Source organism: Cervus elaphus, chromosome 27, assembly GCF_910594005.1.
Source record: "Cervus elaphus chromosome 27, mCerEla1.1, whole genome shotgun sequence".
NCBI classification, from domain to species: domain Eukaryota; kingdom Metazoa; phylum Chordata; class Mammalia; order Artiodactyla; family Cervidae; genus Cervus; species Cervus elaphus.
In genome coordinates, this window is record NC_057841.1 from 51018654 (window position 1) to 51033133 (window position 14480).

A 14480-nucleotide genomic window follows, 5' to 3' on the forward strand; every position below is an offset into this window, starting at 1 on the left:
TGTGTGAGAGAGACCACAGACCCGTGAGAATAGGTCTGGGTGATTTCTATCAGACCCAGATCGGGGAGGGCGGGGAGGTTAGTGGTCAGAGATCACAGGTCACGGGAATATCAGGAAAATCTCCTTTGAGGAGAAAGTGGGTCTGGGGTTCCATGAAGCTTCCGGCCGTAGGACTGAGCTCTGTGTGGCCCTTCGAAATCTCATCCTGCAAGACTGAAGGGGAACCGGGCAGAGCAGTGACCGGGGGCCCGCACCCACCAGCCCGCGGAGAGAGGGGCAGGGGCAGGGCGAGCCGCCCGAAGAGGTGGGGAACGGAGGCCTGCCGGTGGAGCCGCGGTCAGGTCGTCTCAGAGGTTGCGGGTGCAGCAAGGGTGAAGTGGGTGTGCGGGGCCTGGCCTCCCGCCCTGGCTGACTTTGGAATCTCAGCCCCGAGTGAGACACCGTCCCGCAGCCCTGCCTCGGGGTCCGAGAGGTGGAGAGGTGTGCTACGTGTTTGCGCCAGCATCCTCTTGGTATTTCTGGCCAGAGACCTTGCTCAGTAGAGGCTCAACCAGCATTCGGCTCCCATGCACTTTCCTTCGCTTCTTCAACAGGTACTTAGTTAACACCTACCTGAGCCCGGAACCCTTCCAAGGCTTCATGCACAGTGGTCCAAGAGCCAGATGGGTCCTCGCCCTTTGAACTCACCTAGGGGGTGAGGTTTAGGATTAGGGGGCTCACCTGGCAGCCGCCCAGCCAGGGATCCGGGCCCAGGGCGCCACCAGGTGGCCGGGGAGCAACGGAGCTTGCTCCCTCCAGTCTCCTGGTCCCTCCAGGTGAACTAACTGGAGGGTGGGGCCAGGCCAGGAAGCATCGGTCCCAGAGCCAGGTCACATGCTGCCTGCCCTGTAGGAATTTTGCGTCTGTCCTTTCGAAGAGATCAGGATCCTGATCTCTCTGGAGGCGGAGACCTGGGCAGCAGACTGAGCTGTTGGTTTGATAGGGGCTGGGTTAGGGTTAGGGTTAGGGTTAAGGAGGCTGCCACCTCCTCCCGCAGTCCTGGCTCGTCTCTCGACACCCCACCTGCTCTGTGGGTATTGTTGGCCCACAGGCTGAGGTCCTAACTTACCGTCTTCTCTTCCGTCATGTCCACCCATTAGCACTCAGCTCAGGGAGCGCCCCGGGTGAACGCCTCCCTGCCCCTGCCCCGGGCAGAGCTGCCCGCTCCTCCCTCACGGCTGCCAGAGACATCCATGCAGCCCCTCCGGTGATGCCCGTCACGTGGCGGCCTGCGCGTCTGTGCTCCCCTGAGCTCCCCGGGCTGGGACTGGGGCTCTGCGTTCTGGTATTTCCCCTCTGATGCGCCTGGCACGTGGTTGGCCTTCAGAGCTGCTTGGGTGAGGAAGAACCAATGATGGCCAGGTGGATGGAGGGACTGATGGCTAGTTGGCAAGTGACAGAGGCGTCGCCCTGACCATCCCCACCCCTGCGGCCCTCATCCCCTTGTCCCGCCTTGTTCTGCTCCATAGGATTTTCCGTCATTGATCATATTATCTATTTACTTGTTTGTCCTCTCTCTCCTGTCATTAGAAGGTGTGCTCTGTAAGAACAAGCATTTTGCCTCCTGCTTTTTCACTAATGTATCTGCAGTGTCTAAAACAACAATATTTGTAAGATGGGTGGATGGGTGGATTGGTAGGTGGGTGGATAGCTGGGTGGGTGGGTGGATGGGTGGGTGGGTGGGTGAGTGGATGGGTGGGTGGGTGGATGGATGGATTGGTAGGTGGGTGGATAGCTGGGTGGGTGGATGGGTGGATGGATGAGTGGGTGGGTAGATGGGTGGGGAGTGTGGGGCGTGGGGGAGGGGAGCTGTGGCTGGGTGGACATACATCACTCTTATCACAGAGTCAGCTGGTCTCAGCGCCACCCATCACATGTGTTGGCTGGCTCAGCATGCTTGCATGACCCTCCCTCCCGAACCCAAACCCTCAGACCCAAGATGCTTGTTTATAGCTGCCATCTGAGGGTGAGACCTCTGCATCCCAGTCTAGGGTCAGCAGCTCCGCTGCACCTGCCTTTAATCCCCCAGAAGTACCTGCTGTCCCAGGTTGTGAGGTATTAGCCTTAGCCTGCCCTGGGATGGGCGGATTTCACATAACGGGTTTCTGCAACCCGAGCGGTAACATGGTGCCCACAATGCCACATCCTAGGCCAGTGCTGACCTCTGGGATGAGAGAGGGATTGTGCGTGTGTGTGTTTCACGTGTCCTCTGCCCGAGCTGCACGTGGAAGGAGTATTGCCTTCCCTCCCTCCCTGGAGAGGCTTGGTTTATAAAATCTACTTGTCTCCCAGGCCCACTTAGTTATGGAAAGTGGTCAGAGGTTAGGCAGGGGGAACTGCAGCCAGGTCTCAGAGCTCAGGGAGACGGGTTCTCATACGGAGAGGTGGAGGAGAAGTGGGGGGCCCGGGGGGCCCAGGGAGATGCTGCAGAGGCGCACCTGACTGGCTGACCAAACTCACACGCCAGCTGGTGATCCAGAGGCTGGTGGGGCTCCTCTTCGTTTGCGGGGGTCAGGGTGGGGGCAGTGCTCATAACTGGACTGATGTCCACTTGGGGCGCTCTCAGAGCATGGGATAGAAGGATTTGTTGAGTAAAGAGATAGAGCAAAGACTACTATATACTCTTAAATGGTCATTCTGACCTGATAAATTTCCCATTCTCCACTCAACGGGTACATTCTATTAATATCTAAAGAGCAGGGAGGAATCTCTGGCCCAAAGCCAGAGCCCCGTCGTCCCTGGCCAGGCCTGGGGATACCAGTTCATGCTCCTCTCTAGGTTCCTTACTGTCACTAGATGCCCTGTCCTGCACATACCACCCTTTCCAGCCCTTTTGCAGGAACTGTGTTTTTGGGCAGCTGCTTCCTAGAAAGTAATTGAAGGAGGGGAGGGCATTTTTCACTGTGGCTGGATCTTTCTTTTTTAAACACTTGCTATTACCTCTACCAGGAAAATTTTTTCCACCTTTTAAAAATAAGGATATAATTCACATGCCATAAAATTCACCCTTCAAAATAATATGAGTGAGTGGTTTTTAGTATATTCATGAGGTTATGCAACTGTCCAATTCCAGATTGTTTTCATTACCCCCCAAGGAAACCTGAAGCCCACTGGCAGTCACTCCCCATTCTGCCTCCCCCCAGCCCCTGGCAGCTACTCATTTACTTGCTGTTTCTGCATATTTGCCAATTCTGGACATTTCATAAAAATGAAATTGAACTTTTTGGGGGATTTTGATGATTAGCTTCTTTCCCTGAGCATGATGTTCTCAAGATTCTCCATGCTGCAGCCTGTATCAGAATTTCCTCCCTTTTTATGGCCGTGTAATACTCCATTGTATTGAACCACCACATATTTATGTAGCCGTCAGTTAATGGACATCTGATTTGTTTCCGTTTGTGGCTGTTATGAATACTGCTGCTTTGAACATTCATATACCCGCCTCATCGGTCGCCAGTGGCTTTAAAAAACTTGGGCTAGCCTGGGTCAGCAGCTAATCTGATGGCAGATCATGGCTAAGCTCACGGTCTCTCTCCTTCTTCTTCTTTGGGCCTCGTGTTTGCCTCTCTTGACACCCAGATGCCCTTGTTTTGGGGGTAGTGGGCAGCACATTGGGTTGTGTGTGTCACGTGGTACCCCCACCAGTTTGAATTTGAAGAACAAAGGGGCTGATTGAAGTAGGTCCTCCAGTGAAGCCTGTGTAAATACAGTGCACCCCGTTTTATACAGGACTGAAAGTATACAGTCTGAAAGTTCTGCACAGGTGCCGCAGGCATTCATTCATTTATTTGCCATGGTGCCGGTAGGCTGGGGCCCAGGTGGCCTTGTGGGTGGGACCAGTCCTCTATAGCACTGGCCTTGGGGTGCTCCTGGGGAGGGGAGACCTCAGAAGTGCAAGGCTTTGTTCTGTCACCTTTGTCACTTTGTTCAGCTGATTTCTGGCCTCCCACTGGGATCCACCAGCCTTTGACCAAAAAGAACACAGGCAGAATTCCTCCACCCTTTCCTAGCACACTGCCTGGCCCCCGCACTCTCTGCTAATTCCCTCCATCTTCCCTAACCTGAGCTTCCTTCACCCTCTTCCCTCATAAACGGCCTCCTCTGGACTGTGTCTGCCAGGACTGGGAGCCTGAGAACAGGAACCAGAGCAGCCTTGCTTGTCCTGGCACACTCAGCTCAGCCCTGAGCAGAGAGGGTCAGCGTGATGGGAGAAATGATGATGGCAGTGACCACACCAGAGATACTTACTGAGGTTTGCTGCATACCAGGCACTCTACTACATTCTTTACGTGTTTATCGATGCAGTTAACCCTCAGATGGACCCTAGGAGGCTGACGCTATTATTATCTCCATTTCATAGATGTGGACACTGAGGCACATAGAGGTTAGGTCACCTGTTCAAAGTCACATAACCATCAAGAGGAAGTGTGGCTCCAGAGCCCAGACTTTTAACTACTCTGGCATTTTATATAGATGCTGGGAAAGATGGAAGGCGGGAGGAGAAGCGGACAGAGGATGAGATGGTTGGATGGCATCACCGACTCAATGGACATGAGTTTGAGCAAGCTCCAGGAGTTGGTGATGAACAGGGAAGCCTGGTGTGCTGCAGTCCATGGGGTTGCAAAGAGTCGGACACGACTGAGCAACAACTGAACTGAACTGAACATGCATATTAGTGATTTGGAGGCAATGGAAGGACACAGAAGTCAGAGCAGTGGCTTTGTTAGAAGCCCTGAGTGGTCCTGCGTGACCACCGGGCCACACTGGGTCCTGGCAGAGAGTTGGAACTCCATGAGTCTGGGTCACCAGGGCAGCTCCCCTCAGCTGCAGCCATGGGCAGCGGGGAGGCAGGGATGCAGGTCAGAGCCCAGGACTCTGGAGCCTGGGCAGGGGAGGCCAGCACCTTGTGAGCTCGTGGAAGGCCAAGTGTCGGGACAGCTCCCTCGGCCCGGCCTCAGGGCTCAGCTCCCCGTCCAGGCCTCCAGCTTGAGAGGGAGCCTCGGCTTCCTGCCATTGTCTGTGTGGGGCCCGCCCAGTGTGTTCCTGCAGTGACCTGAGGCTGGGAGGGAGGGAAGGGGCCAGCCCGGAGCTGGGTCAGGGTGGGAGAGGGGAAATGAGAGGGGAAGACTTGGTGTTTTTCCTTGTTTGTGTTTTGTATTAAAGAAAAGCAAATAATATCCTTTGAGAAAACCATTAAACAAAGCACATCCTCAGGTCGCAGGGGCCCATTGTGGCTGCCCAAGCCGGAATTCATTCATGCCTTCTCGGCCTGATTGTTGGAGGCAAGAGACAGGCTGTGAGGGAGGGACCGACAATATACATAATGTAAATTAAATAAATTTTGAACTGTGCCGTTCCCTCCCTGGACTCAATGGAGTCAGGGCTGGTGTCTGAAAGGCCAGGGTCCCTGTATCCTCCTGAGTCTGTTGTCCTCCCAGCGCCCTCATTCCCGCTCCAGGAAGCACCCCGACGCTGACGGGGTTACCAGCGTCCTAGGCTGATCAGCCCTGTGGTCGGGGGCAAAGCCCAGGGAAGGCAGCCCACCGGGACCCTCCACTGTGGAGCCTGAATCCAGAGAGCGGCACGCGCCGTCCCCATTGAGGGCCTGGGCCTCCGTCTCCTTGTCTGTAAAGTGCAGCTAGGGGCTCACTGGCCTCTCCCTGAGCCCTCTCCAGCACACTGGGCCTGTCACACCCTCTGACCCCGTGCACGTCCACGGCCCTGTGGGCAGCGTGGGGACCACGCTCAGGCTGTGTGCTCTGCATCACAACCGGTACCCAGGTGTCCCGGGTCCACGCCAGGCCGCCCCTGCCCCGCAGACCGCCAGCCTTCAAACCCTCCCACCCCGCCCCAGCCAGACCACAATAGAAGGGCAGTGCTCTCCTGTGTCCCACCAGAACACACTTTCCTGGGAGAGGGGAGCGATAAGAAAAGAGCTGGCGATCAGCCCGCCTTCTGCAAATAAATCTGCCTGCTGCCTGGCATTTTACTCCATCAGCCCTGCATGGTAAGAAAAGGGTTTCTCTTCAGCCTCAATGTAAATACATTGGTGGTTCAGCTGGTAAAGAATCCACCTGCAACGCAGGAGACCCAGGTTCAATCCCTGGATCAGGAAGATGCCCTGGAGAAGGGAATGACAACCCACTCCAGTATTCTTGCCTGGAACATCCCACGGATAGAGGAGCTGGGAGGGCTCCAGTCCACGGGGTTACAAAGAGTTGGACATGATGGAGCAACTGACACTTCTTTCCAGCCTTGATGTAAACATGTGTATACATAGTTGTTATCATGATGACAATATTCAAAAGACCAACCTTAGAATTTCCCACAATTTAACATTTAAAAAGACATTAGCTATTTGCATGTTTCCCCTAAATACACCCCAGGAGTATAAGTAACAAGGATCTTTGGTTAAAAAAAAAAAAAAACTGCATGAGGCCTCCTGGACTAGGAGGAGGAGAAAACTGGGTCCTAGCGCGTTCTGGCTGCATGAGGCTCGGGGTTTGCAAGGAGGCTGTGTCTCCTTGTTCCTCTCCACAGCTCAGGGAAGATAGTCACATTCCCATGGTGATAGGAGGCCTTATGTTAGAGGGTTAGTTTGTCCACCATCAGATTCCAGGATCTGATTCTCTTGCTAATTCTCTGCCACACCTTGCACCTCCTCATCCATCTCTCCTAACCTGAGTGTTCTCATTTGAATGACTGGATTTGACAAAGTCTAGGGACCCCGCTGTTCTTCAGTTCTATGATTCCAGCATCATCACCTGGTGGGAAATGCGTGGACTCGAATATTCTCTATTTTTCAATCTGGATTTGGCGGTCAGAGCCTAGCCTTTCCAAACTCTCGATTTCGTTTTGTTGTTGTAGATGTTGTTTTAGGTTCCTTCAGACCCGGAAGTTCTTTGCTGTCTTTCAGATTTACTGACGCCCCTCTTCCTCCCCCAACCACGCAGGGCTACCACCCGATGCCCCACGAGGTGGAGATCGCGCACACGAAGAAGCTGTTCCGGAGGAGGAGAAATGACCGAAGGTAGGAGACTCTCGATTGCCAGCTTTGGGTTTTCTTTGCCTCTGCCGGCCCTTGTGTAGCTGCGGTCCTGGCCTGCGTTTTGCTTTTCCTGGTCACTAGCTGATACAATACGAGGTGACATGGCTGCAGCGGGGTTGGTTACATGGTGGGGGGCCGCCCTTCTCTTGGGTGGCCCCAGGATTGGATCCCTGCAGGAGTCCAGGGCAGGTTTTGCAGTTGAGGAAGAGAAAAGGTCTTTGCACAGACTGGGCAGCCACAGCAGCAGTCCTCGGGGGACTCTGACCTGCCGGCGTGTGTTTTGACACATGGCCTCCAGGAGGCTCTGGAGCTCACAGTTCTAGGACTCTCTGTCTCTCCTCCGCCCCGTCCCTGGCCTGTGCTGGGCTGGGCTGTGACAGCGACACACGCTGCTTCTCTCGAATGCCCTGGGGTGTGTGTATGGCAGGGGGGGGCGGGGAGTGCTCTTATAAACTAAGGCAGAAACCGGGATCTCCCCTGGGATGCAGAGAACTGGGTGACAGCAAGGGGCCAGAAAAAGCGCCTGGGGAAAGGTCTGGATAGGAGCAAACACCTGAGGCTGGGCATCTGGGAGGCTGAACTTGTGTTTCCTAAAAGGCTCTCTAACAAGGAAAGGTCTTCAGGGTGTATTTCGAATGGAAAAGTTCAGGTGCAGAACATTTCTTTCGTATGTGGCCACTTGTGCAAAAGCAGGGTTCGAGTATTTTTCGTTTGTTTGAACATGCATAAATGATTTCTGGATGAAAATGAGGGAGGGAGGAAGACAAAGAGGGAAAGAAGGAAGGAAGGGAGGGGGGAAGGCTCTGTTTGAAGAGTTAAAACGAGGTTCTCCTCTACAGGGGATTTCTTCTTAGATAAAGGCGATAGCTTGTGGTTTTACCTTTACTGAACAGAGAATGTTCCCAGAGAGCCAAGAAACAGCTCAGCCAGCTTGCTTGCTCAGAGAATTAAAAACGCCTCTTCTTGTGCAACTTCTTGGAGGCAAGGGCTGCCCAGGGTCCCTGATCCCCTCCTCGCCCTACACACACATACATTACACACACACACACACACACACACACACACACACGTGGGCCTTGAACAAGGGGTGCTGGGTGGTGGCCACAACTCGAGGTGGATGGAGGTCCAGTCCCCAGGAATGTCGTCAGCTGGTGGATTTAGTGGAACTGAAGCATTCCCAGAGGATGGTGAGTGTTCAGCCAGCTGGGAGGCAGGCAGTCCGGGCTTAGAACACAGACCCACCCGGCACTTCATGTAGTGGCATCAGTAGGGAAAATGGAGCAGGGAGATTGGACCCAGCCTGTTCCTGGCCTGACCAGAGTGTGGTCATCGTTCTCTACGTGCTGCCTTTTTGCTGTGCAGCTAATCCCTGGTTTCTGGGTTCCCCGTAGAGGAAAGAGGGAGCACCCCCAGAGAAGAAGTGGGGTTCACATGGGGACCGAGGAGGTGTCAGGAAAGGCATGTCACTCCTCTTCTGCCCCCTGGTCCCCAGAATGTGTGTGGAGCTTCAGGGAGTCCCCGAGCTTCCGCAGGAGAAGTCACCCCCTGGGACCCCTGGACAGCAGGCAGGGGCGGGCTGCTGTCCGCGTCCACGTCAGCCACACCTCCGCTCGGGGGCCAGGTCACCCCTCTCAGCCCAAGCCCCTGGACAGTGCAGGCCTCCGGAAAGCAGCAGCGTGACCCAGGAACGTAGGAAGAGGAGCTGTGATATACAGGCAGCGGGAAGCTGGCCTTCCGCTGAGCCGCGCTCGTGTTAACAAATGCCCGGTGAGGTCAGCACACCTCGCAAAGGATGTGGACCCGGGACAGGGTCCAAAGCAAGGCAATAAAGATGATTAAAGGGATGGAAAGTATGTCCTGTGAGGAGAGGCTCCCTGGCCGGGGCCAGGGGAGAGGAGACTGCAGGGAAAGAATGTTCATGCCAGTAAACTCTTGAAAGATTTATACTGAGTGCTGAGGAGCGGCCGCCCCACCTCTCCCGGGCTCTGAACTGGAGCAGATCAGCTGAAGTGAAAGGAGAGAGTGTTCCTCTGGACCACAGACGGGCTCACGGAACAAACATCCTGACCATCAGGGGCTCAGACTCTGCCATTCAGGGCAGCAGACGCGCGCGGAGCCCATGCTGTGCGCCAGGCGGGGCCCCACCTGTATTCGCAATCTGGAATACGGTGCAGGACAACGCTCGGCCGCCACGGTCTCTGCAGGCGGTGGGGACTTTCAGGAGAAAAGCAGGCAGCCAGACAGTTTCGGGACCTCACTGTCCGAAAGCAGGCAGCCAGCACTAGGGGCCTTCCGATCCGTTCTTGGTGGAGTGAGTGATTCTGATGTTTGAGGGATGGCTGCAGAATATCATCTGGTCAATCCTAACCTTTCAGCTGTTGATGGATAGTTGAGGCCTTGCTGAGCCCCAAACCTGTATACTTGACCTTGATGGTTAACACTTTTGTAGGTTAACCTTCCTGGTCGTGGGGTGTCAGCCACACCAAGAGAGGCTTGCGTTCCTTGGATGTCAGGGTGGGGAGGTGACCGGAATCAGGTTTGGTGGCCGAAGGCACAGCCAGCATCTGTCTGTGTCAGGCCTCTGATCTCTCCCCTTTGGCTGCAAGGGAGAGAAGGCGGTGCTTTTCCTTTTAACAGATGGAATAACTGAGGCCAGGGACACCAGCCAAGGTTGTTTAGCTCAGAAGCAGCCAAGCTGAACTCCCAAGTGCTGACTGCGGTTCTCGGCCCTTCTGACTCCACAGCCTCCAGTGGACCTGTGATCTAGAAAAGACCTAGAGCAGGGAGCTGGTGGAGGCGGAACCGGGGCGGGCTGGTGGCGGCGGCTGCAGTGTCAGGTGAAGGGAGGCGGTCGGCTCCATCCCCTGCTGTCTCCGAGGCTCTGCGGGGCTCTGTGGCCTCCGCTCTGACCGCAGAGCAGCTGGACGTGGTGTCTGAGAGCTGCGATCACCCACCCGGCAGCCAGGTGCGTCTCAGACCCTGGGGGCGTCTGTGTTTCACCCTGAAGCCTGAAACAGGAATTTCTAAACTGGGCTCTAGAGCCCTAACCCTGACGGAAGTCTAGATCATATCTGAGTTCCCCATGGCTCCTTGAGGTCTTGAGTGGGTCCTGAGTCCTTTTATTCTCCAGTTGTTCAAGTCTGGGGCACAAGCCCTGGAATTAGATGTGGGACGTGAATGCCACCTCTGCTGCTCGCGACCTCCATGATTTTGGAAAATGATTTCGTACCTTGAAAACTTTATCTCTTTCTTCTGTAAAATGGGTTCACTAATTGGGAAGCTTAACCAAGCTCATCCCTGTAAGGTCTTAGCGGCAGCTCACTCTTCAGATCAGTGGGAATCCGAGGTGCTCAGAAAACACCAGAAGGCGGAAGTGGACTGCAGATGTCTGCCGAGGCAAGGCGGAGGGCCAGGGGAACAAGGGGGGCTATCCCAAATGCCCATGGGTGCCAGGTTTGCTTGTGAGCCCAGCGAGATTTCCTTGCATCCCCTCCAGGGGTGGGGCACCCGGGATCAGTTGTTTCTCTTCTCGGAATCAACTTGAGAGCTCTGCCCCCACAGTCGGGGGGGCAGGGATGGGGGCCCCCAGGAGCAGCCATCTGCAGACTCTGCGCCCACGTTCTATGCGTGGCTCCGAAGGCCTCGGTGTCTGAAACTGACTCGTGGGCGTCTTTTCCTCATTTTGCAGAAGGAAAAGGTTAAGCTCGTGAACAGTTCAAAGGTTTTCTCCTTTAAAAATGTTCTCAAAACACGGGCAACTGGTAACCGCTTGTTTATTTTGGGGAACGAGTTAAAGATGTTTGCCGATTTCAGACAGAATTATGCGTCTCACGATATGAATGTGCTAAATGAGTGTTTCGTGCGTTCCTAAAAGAGCAGCCTGCCTCTGGGTGCTGTGTCCCCACCGGGGCCGGACACCCACTGATGGAAGTGGGGGCCACAGAGGCTCATGCACTGGGGGGCACTCCCTGCCCTCAGGCTGCAAGGGGGTGGGGGTGGGGTTGGCAAACACGGGAGGGCTGAGTCCTGGCCGTGCCGCTGACCCGCTGCTGGTGTTGACCTTGAGTGAGGTCTCACCTCCAAGGGGATTTCCTTCATCTCCCCCCCAACCCACCCCCACTCCTTCTGAAGGAATGGGCATCTGAGGCCAAGGATGAAGGTCATGGCCTGTGTTCCCGGGGAAGCGGGGTCCAGGATGAAGATGAACTGGCAGGATGCTGACTCAGGAGTGCCCTTAGGGTCCCAGAAGGAAGGGGAGCGGATTGGGCAAGAGGGGGCCATGAGCTGCAGTGATGTCTGGGTGGGGAGTTCTGATTCTATGAGGAGTCCTGAAATTGGGGTGACACTCTGTAGAGTTGTCCCCAGATGAAGAAAACAGGCAGGTCTTTGTATCCCTGTGTCTGCTCTCATCATCGGATGGGGACAGCCTTGACCTTGAAACGGCCGCTCTCCACCCCAGTTTTTGTAGGGCCGACCGCTGAGGATTGTCTGTCATGGCACATCCAGCAGCCCCGGGTGCATGCATTGTTCTTGAACCCAGCCCTGGGCGCACATCACAGCCAGCACCGCGGGGAAGCACTCTCGAACTCTCCAGCTGGGATTGATGGAGCAGCACTCCGGGCTCCAGTCTGTGCTCCGGGGAAAGCAGACAAGAGCCCGGCCATAACCCCTGCTCTCAAGGGTCTGAGGCAGAGCTTGCACAGTGGGCCCCCGGAAGCCACCAGTGCATGGCCCATGACTATGCAGCATCCTCAATTCCTCAAGGAGGTTCCAAGAAAGGGGCCAGCGGGGGTAATTACGGGATGCTTCCTGGAGGAGTTGGGCATTGAACTAGCCTTCAGTCGCAAGGAGGACTTGAAAGGGAGATGGGAGGCCGTTAAGGTGAGGGGACTGTGAAGCCTTAGTGAAACAAGTGTAGGAGTGGGGATTCCCATCGCCCTGAAAGCCACGCTCACAAAGCTCCCTAGAAACAGAGCCAGCCTCTACCCACAATTGAGAAGGAAAAGAGCTCCTGGCTTCCAACAGGGCCCAGCCCAGGCTATCAGAAGTCTCAGTTCCCCCCAGGCGCCAGAGCCGGCCTCCCAGCAGTGAGAGCGGGGCAGCTAATGGAGGCATTAGCAGTCCCTCGCACGATGCCTGTGCAGCCAGGGAGACAGGAGAGCCTTTCTCCAAATTAATTTGTTTCATTAAGTGAGGTCTCAGAACAGTTCATTTACTCCACGTGCAAAGCGGATTTGAGAAGAACGAAAGAATGGCACGGTCGTCCCCAGCTGGTATCGGATGCTGTGCTGGGCGGGAAGCGGGAGGGAAGCTGTCCCGTGTCAGACACCACCTCTCCCGGGTCCCCAGATGATGCAGCAGGTTGAGCAGAGCCCCCAGCCCCTCTTGCTGCCTCTGTCCTGTGACTGACCATGACTGCAGCGTGGGGTCCTCCAACAATCAATTGCAGTCTCATCCGTCCCCCTCTTCCTCTGCCACCACGTGCCCAGACCCTCACTGGGGGCCTGGCTCTTTCCCTCAGGGACGACATTCCTGTCAGCCATCAGATGTGATTTTGCAAGCTCTCTGTGACATCATCTAGGTCACTGATAAAAATGAACAAGACATCTGGAATTGATGGCGATGGGTATGCAACTTGGGGAAGATACTAAAAATCCTGGATTATGTATTCCAAAGGGGGGATTCTGTGGTATGTGAGTTATATCTCAACTTTTTAAAAGTTTTTTAATGGGTTAGGGAGGTCCCAGGATGGAGCAATGGGGCAAGCCTCTGTAAACCCTCCCTGAATCTTGGTGTTTGTAGGGATCTTCAAGTATATCAGAGTAGTGTGTGTGTGTTAGATGCTCAGTCATGTCTGACTCTCTGCAACCCCATGGACTATAGCTCTCTAGGCTCCTCTGTCCATGAAATTTTCCAGGCAAGAAGACTGGAATAGGTTGCCATTCCCTTCTCCCATTCTTCCTCACCCAGGGTTTGAACCTGGGTCTTCTGCATTGCAGGCAGATTCTTTACCATCTGAGTCACCAGGGAAATCAGACTGTCAGAGTAGTAACCCTTTCAAAAAAGGACGTAGATTTGGCCTGGCGCTGACTTGTTCTATGGGGCTCTGTGCTAGCTATTAATGATTACACCTTTTCTTCTGGATCGTCTGTTTGGGACTCTCTTTGGGACAGATGGTATCTATGTTTTTCTGATTTTTAAAACTGGAACTCTGTCCGTCTAGCTGCAGTCTCTAATGCTTTGTTCCCGACATGTGGTCAGGGGGCCTTTATGACCTCACATGGAGAGCTCCCTTTTTCTGGACCATTTAGCTCTCGCCCTTGGGCAAGAGGATGAACATTCAGAGTCTCTCTCTCCCACGATTTCCTCCGAGGCCATCAGCATCTTACTGAGGATGCCGTAGCTGAATCTACCTTCCCTAATCCAGCACATGTTCTCTGACAGAAGGCAAACCTTTCTCTTAGCGACCCCCTTAATTTTACATCATCCTCCCTGTCAGAAGCCTCATGCTTGCCTCCTCATTTTCACTCTAAATACAAAAGTTTAATTTTAGAATTGTCATTAACGCTTGTTAAGCCCACTGCTTGACACACCCTGATGGCTCTTCCCCACCCTTTGATGCCCTCACTGGTTACGGGAGATTCCTCGTTTCCTTCTGGAGCCCACGCCACCCTCCTCCTCTTCACACCTGGGCTCCCAGTAGGGACGCTGGGGGATGCCAGCGCTGCCTTTAAAACCCTGGCTCTAAGTCACACTTGTTTTCAGGAACTTACCTTTCCCTTTAGCCCCTCACCTCTCTCCTGCAGTTGTGGACTCCTTCATCTGCAAAGATAACTGAGCCCCAGATCTTGCCCATCAGGAACTGATCAGAAATCCATCCAGTTCAGTGTCTTGAATCCATCCATCTACTCACTCACAGGGGTCATTAAGGTAGCCCAAACGGTAAAGCGTCTGCCTACCATGTGGGAGACCCGGGTTCAATCCCTGGGTCCGGAAGATCCCCTGGAGAAGGAAATGGCACCCCACTCCAGTATTCTTGCCTGGAAAATCCCATGGATGGAGGAGCCTGGTGGGCTACCAGTCCATGGAGTTGCAAAGAGTTGGACATGACTGAGTGACTTCACTTCACTCACTTGGGAAGTTCAGTCAGTCCTCATTACTCGTGGATTCTATATTTGCAAATTTGCCTCCTTGTTAAAAGTTCCTCGATTGTGGTTAAGTCAATACAGTGCTTTCACAGTCATTCATGGACATGCCCAGAGTCCAAAGCGGTAAAACACTCAAGTCACCTAGACCCGCATATTCCCAGCTGAGGTTGAACCCGGAGACCTCTGCCTTCTTGCTCCAGCTGTCACATTGTAAACAAGTGTCTTTTCTGAGATCTACTCAGGGC

General features: G+C 54.4%; 1 protein-coding gene across 7 annotated transcripts in view; it reads left to right on the forward strand.

Moving 5' to 3' along the window:
* Nucleotides 1-14480, forward strand: part of CTIF (cap binding complex dependent translation initiation factor) — a 315019-nt gene that overhangs the window by 161024 nt on the left and 139515 nt on the right. For all 7 annotated transcript variants that reach the window (XR_006338151.1, XM_043889185.1, XM_043889190.1 and 4 more), the window contains exon 7: nucleotides 6993-7069. Coding sequence is in view for 6 of the 7 variants with exons in the window: in XM_043889185.1 (XP_043745120.1) it covers nucleotides 6993-7069 (77 nt within the window). In the remaining variant the exon portion in view is untranslated. The remainder of the gene's footprint in view (nucleotides 1-6992; nucleotides 7070-14480) is intronic.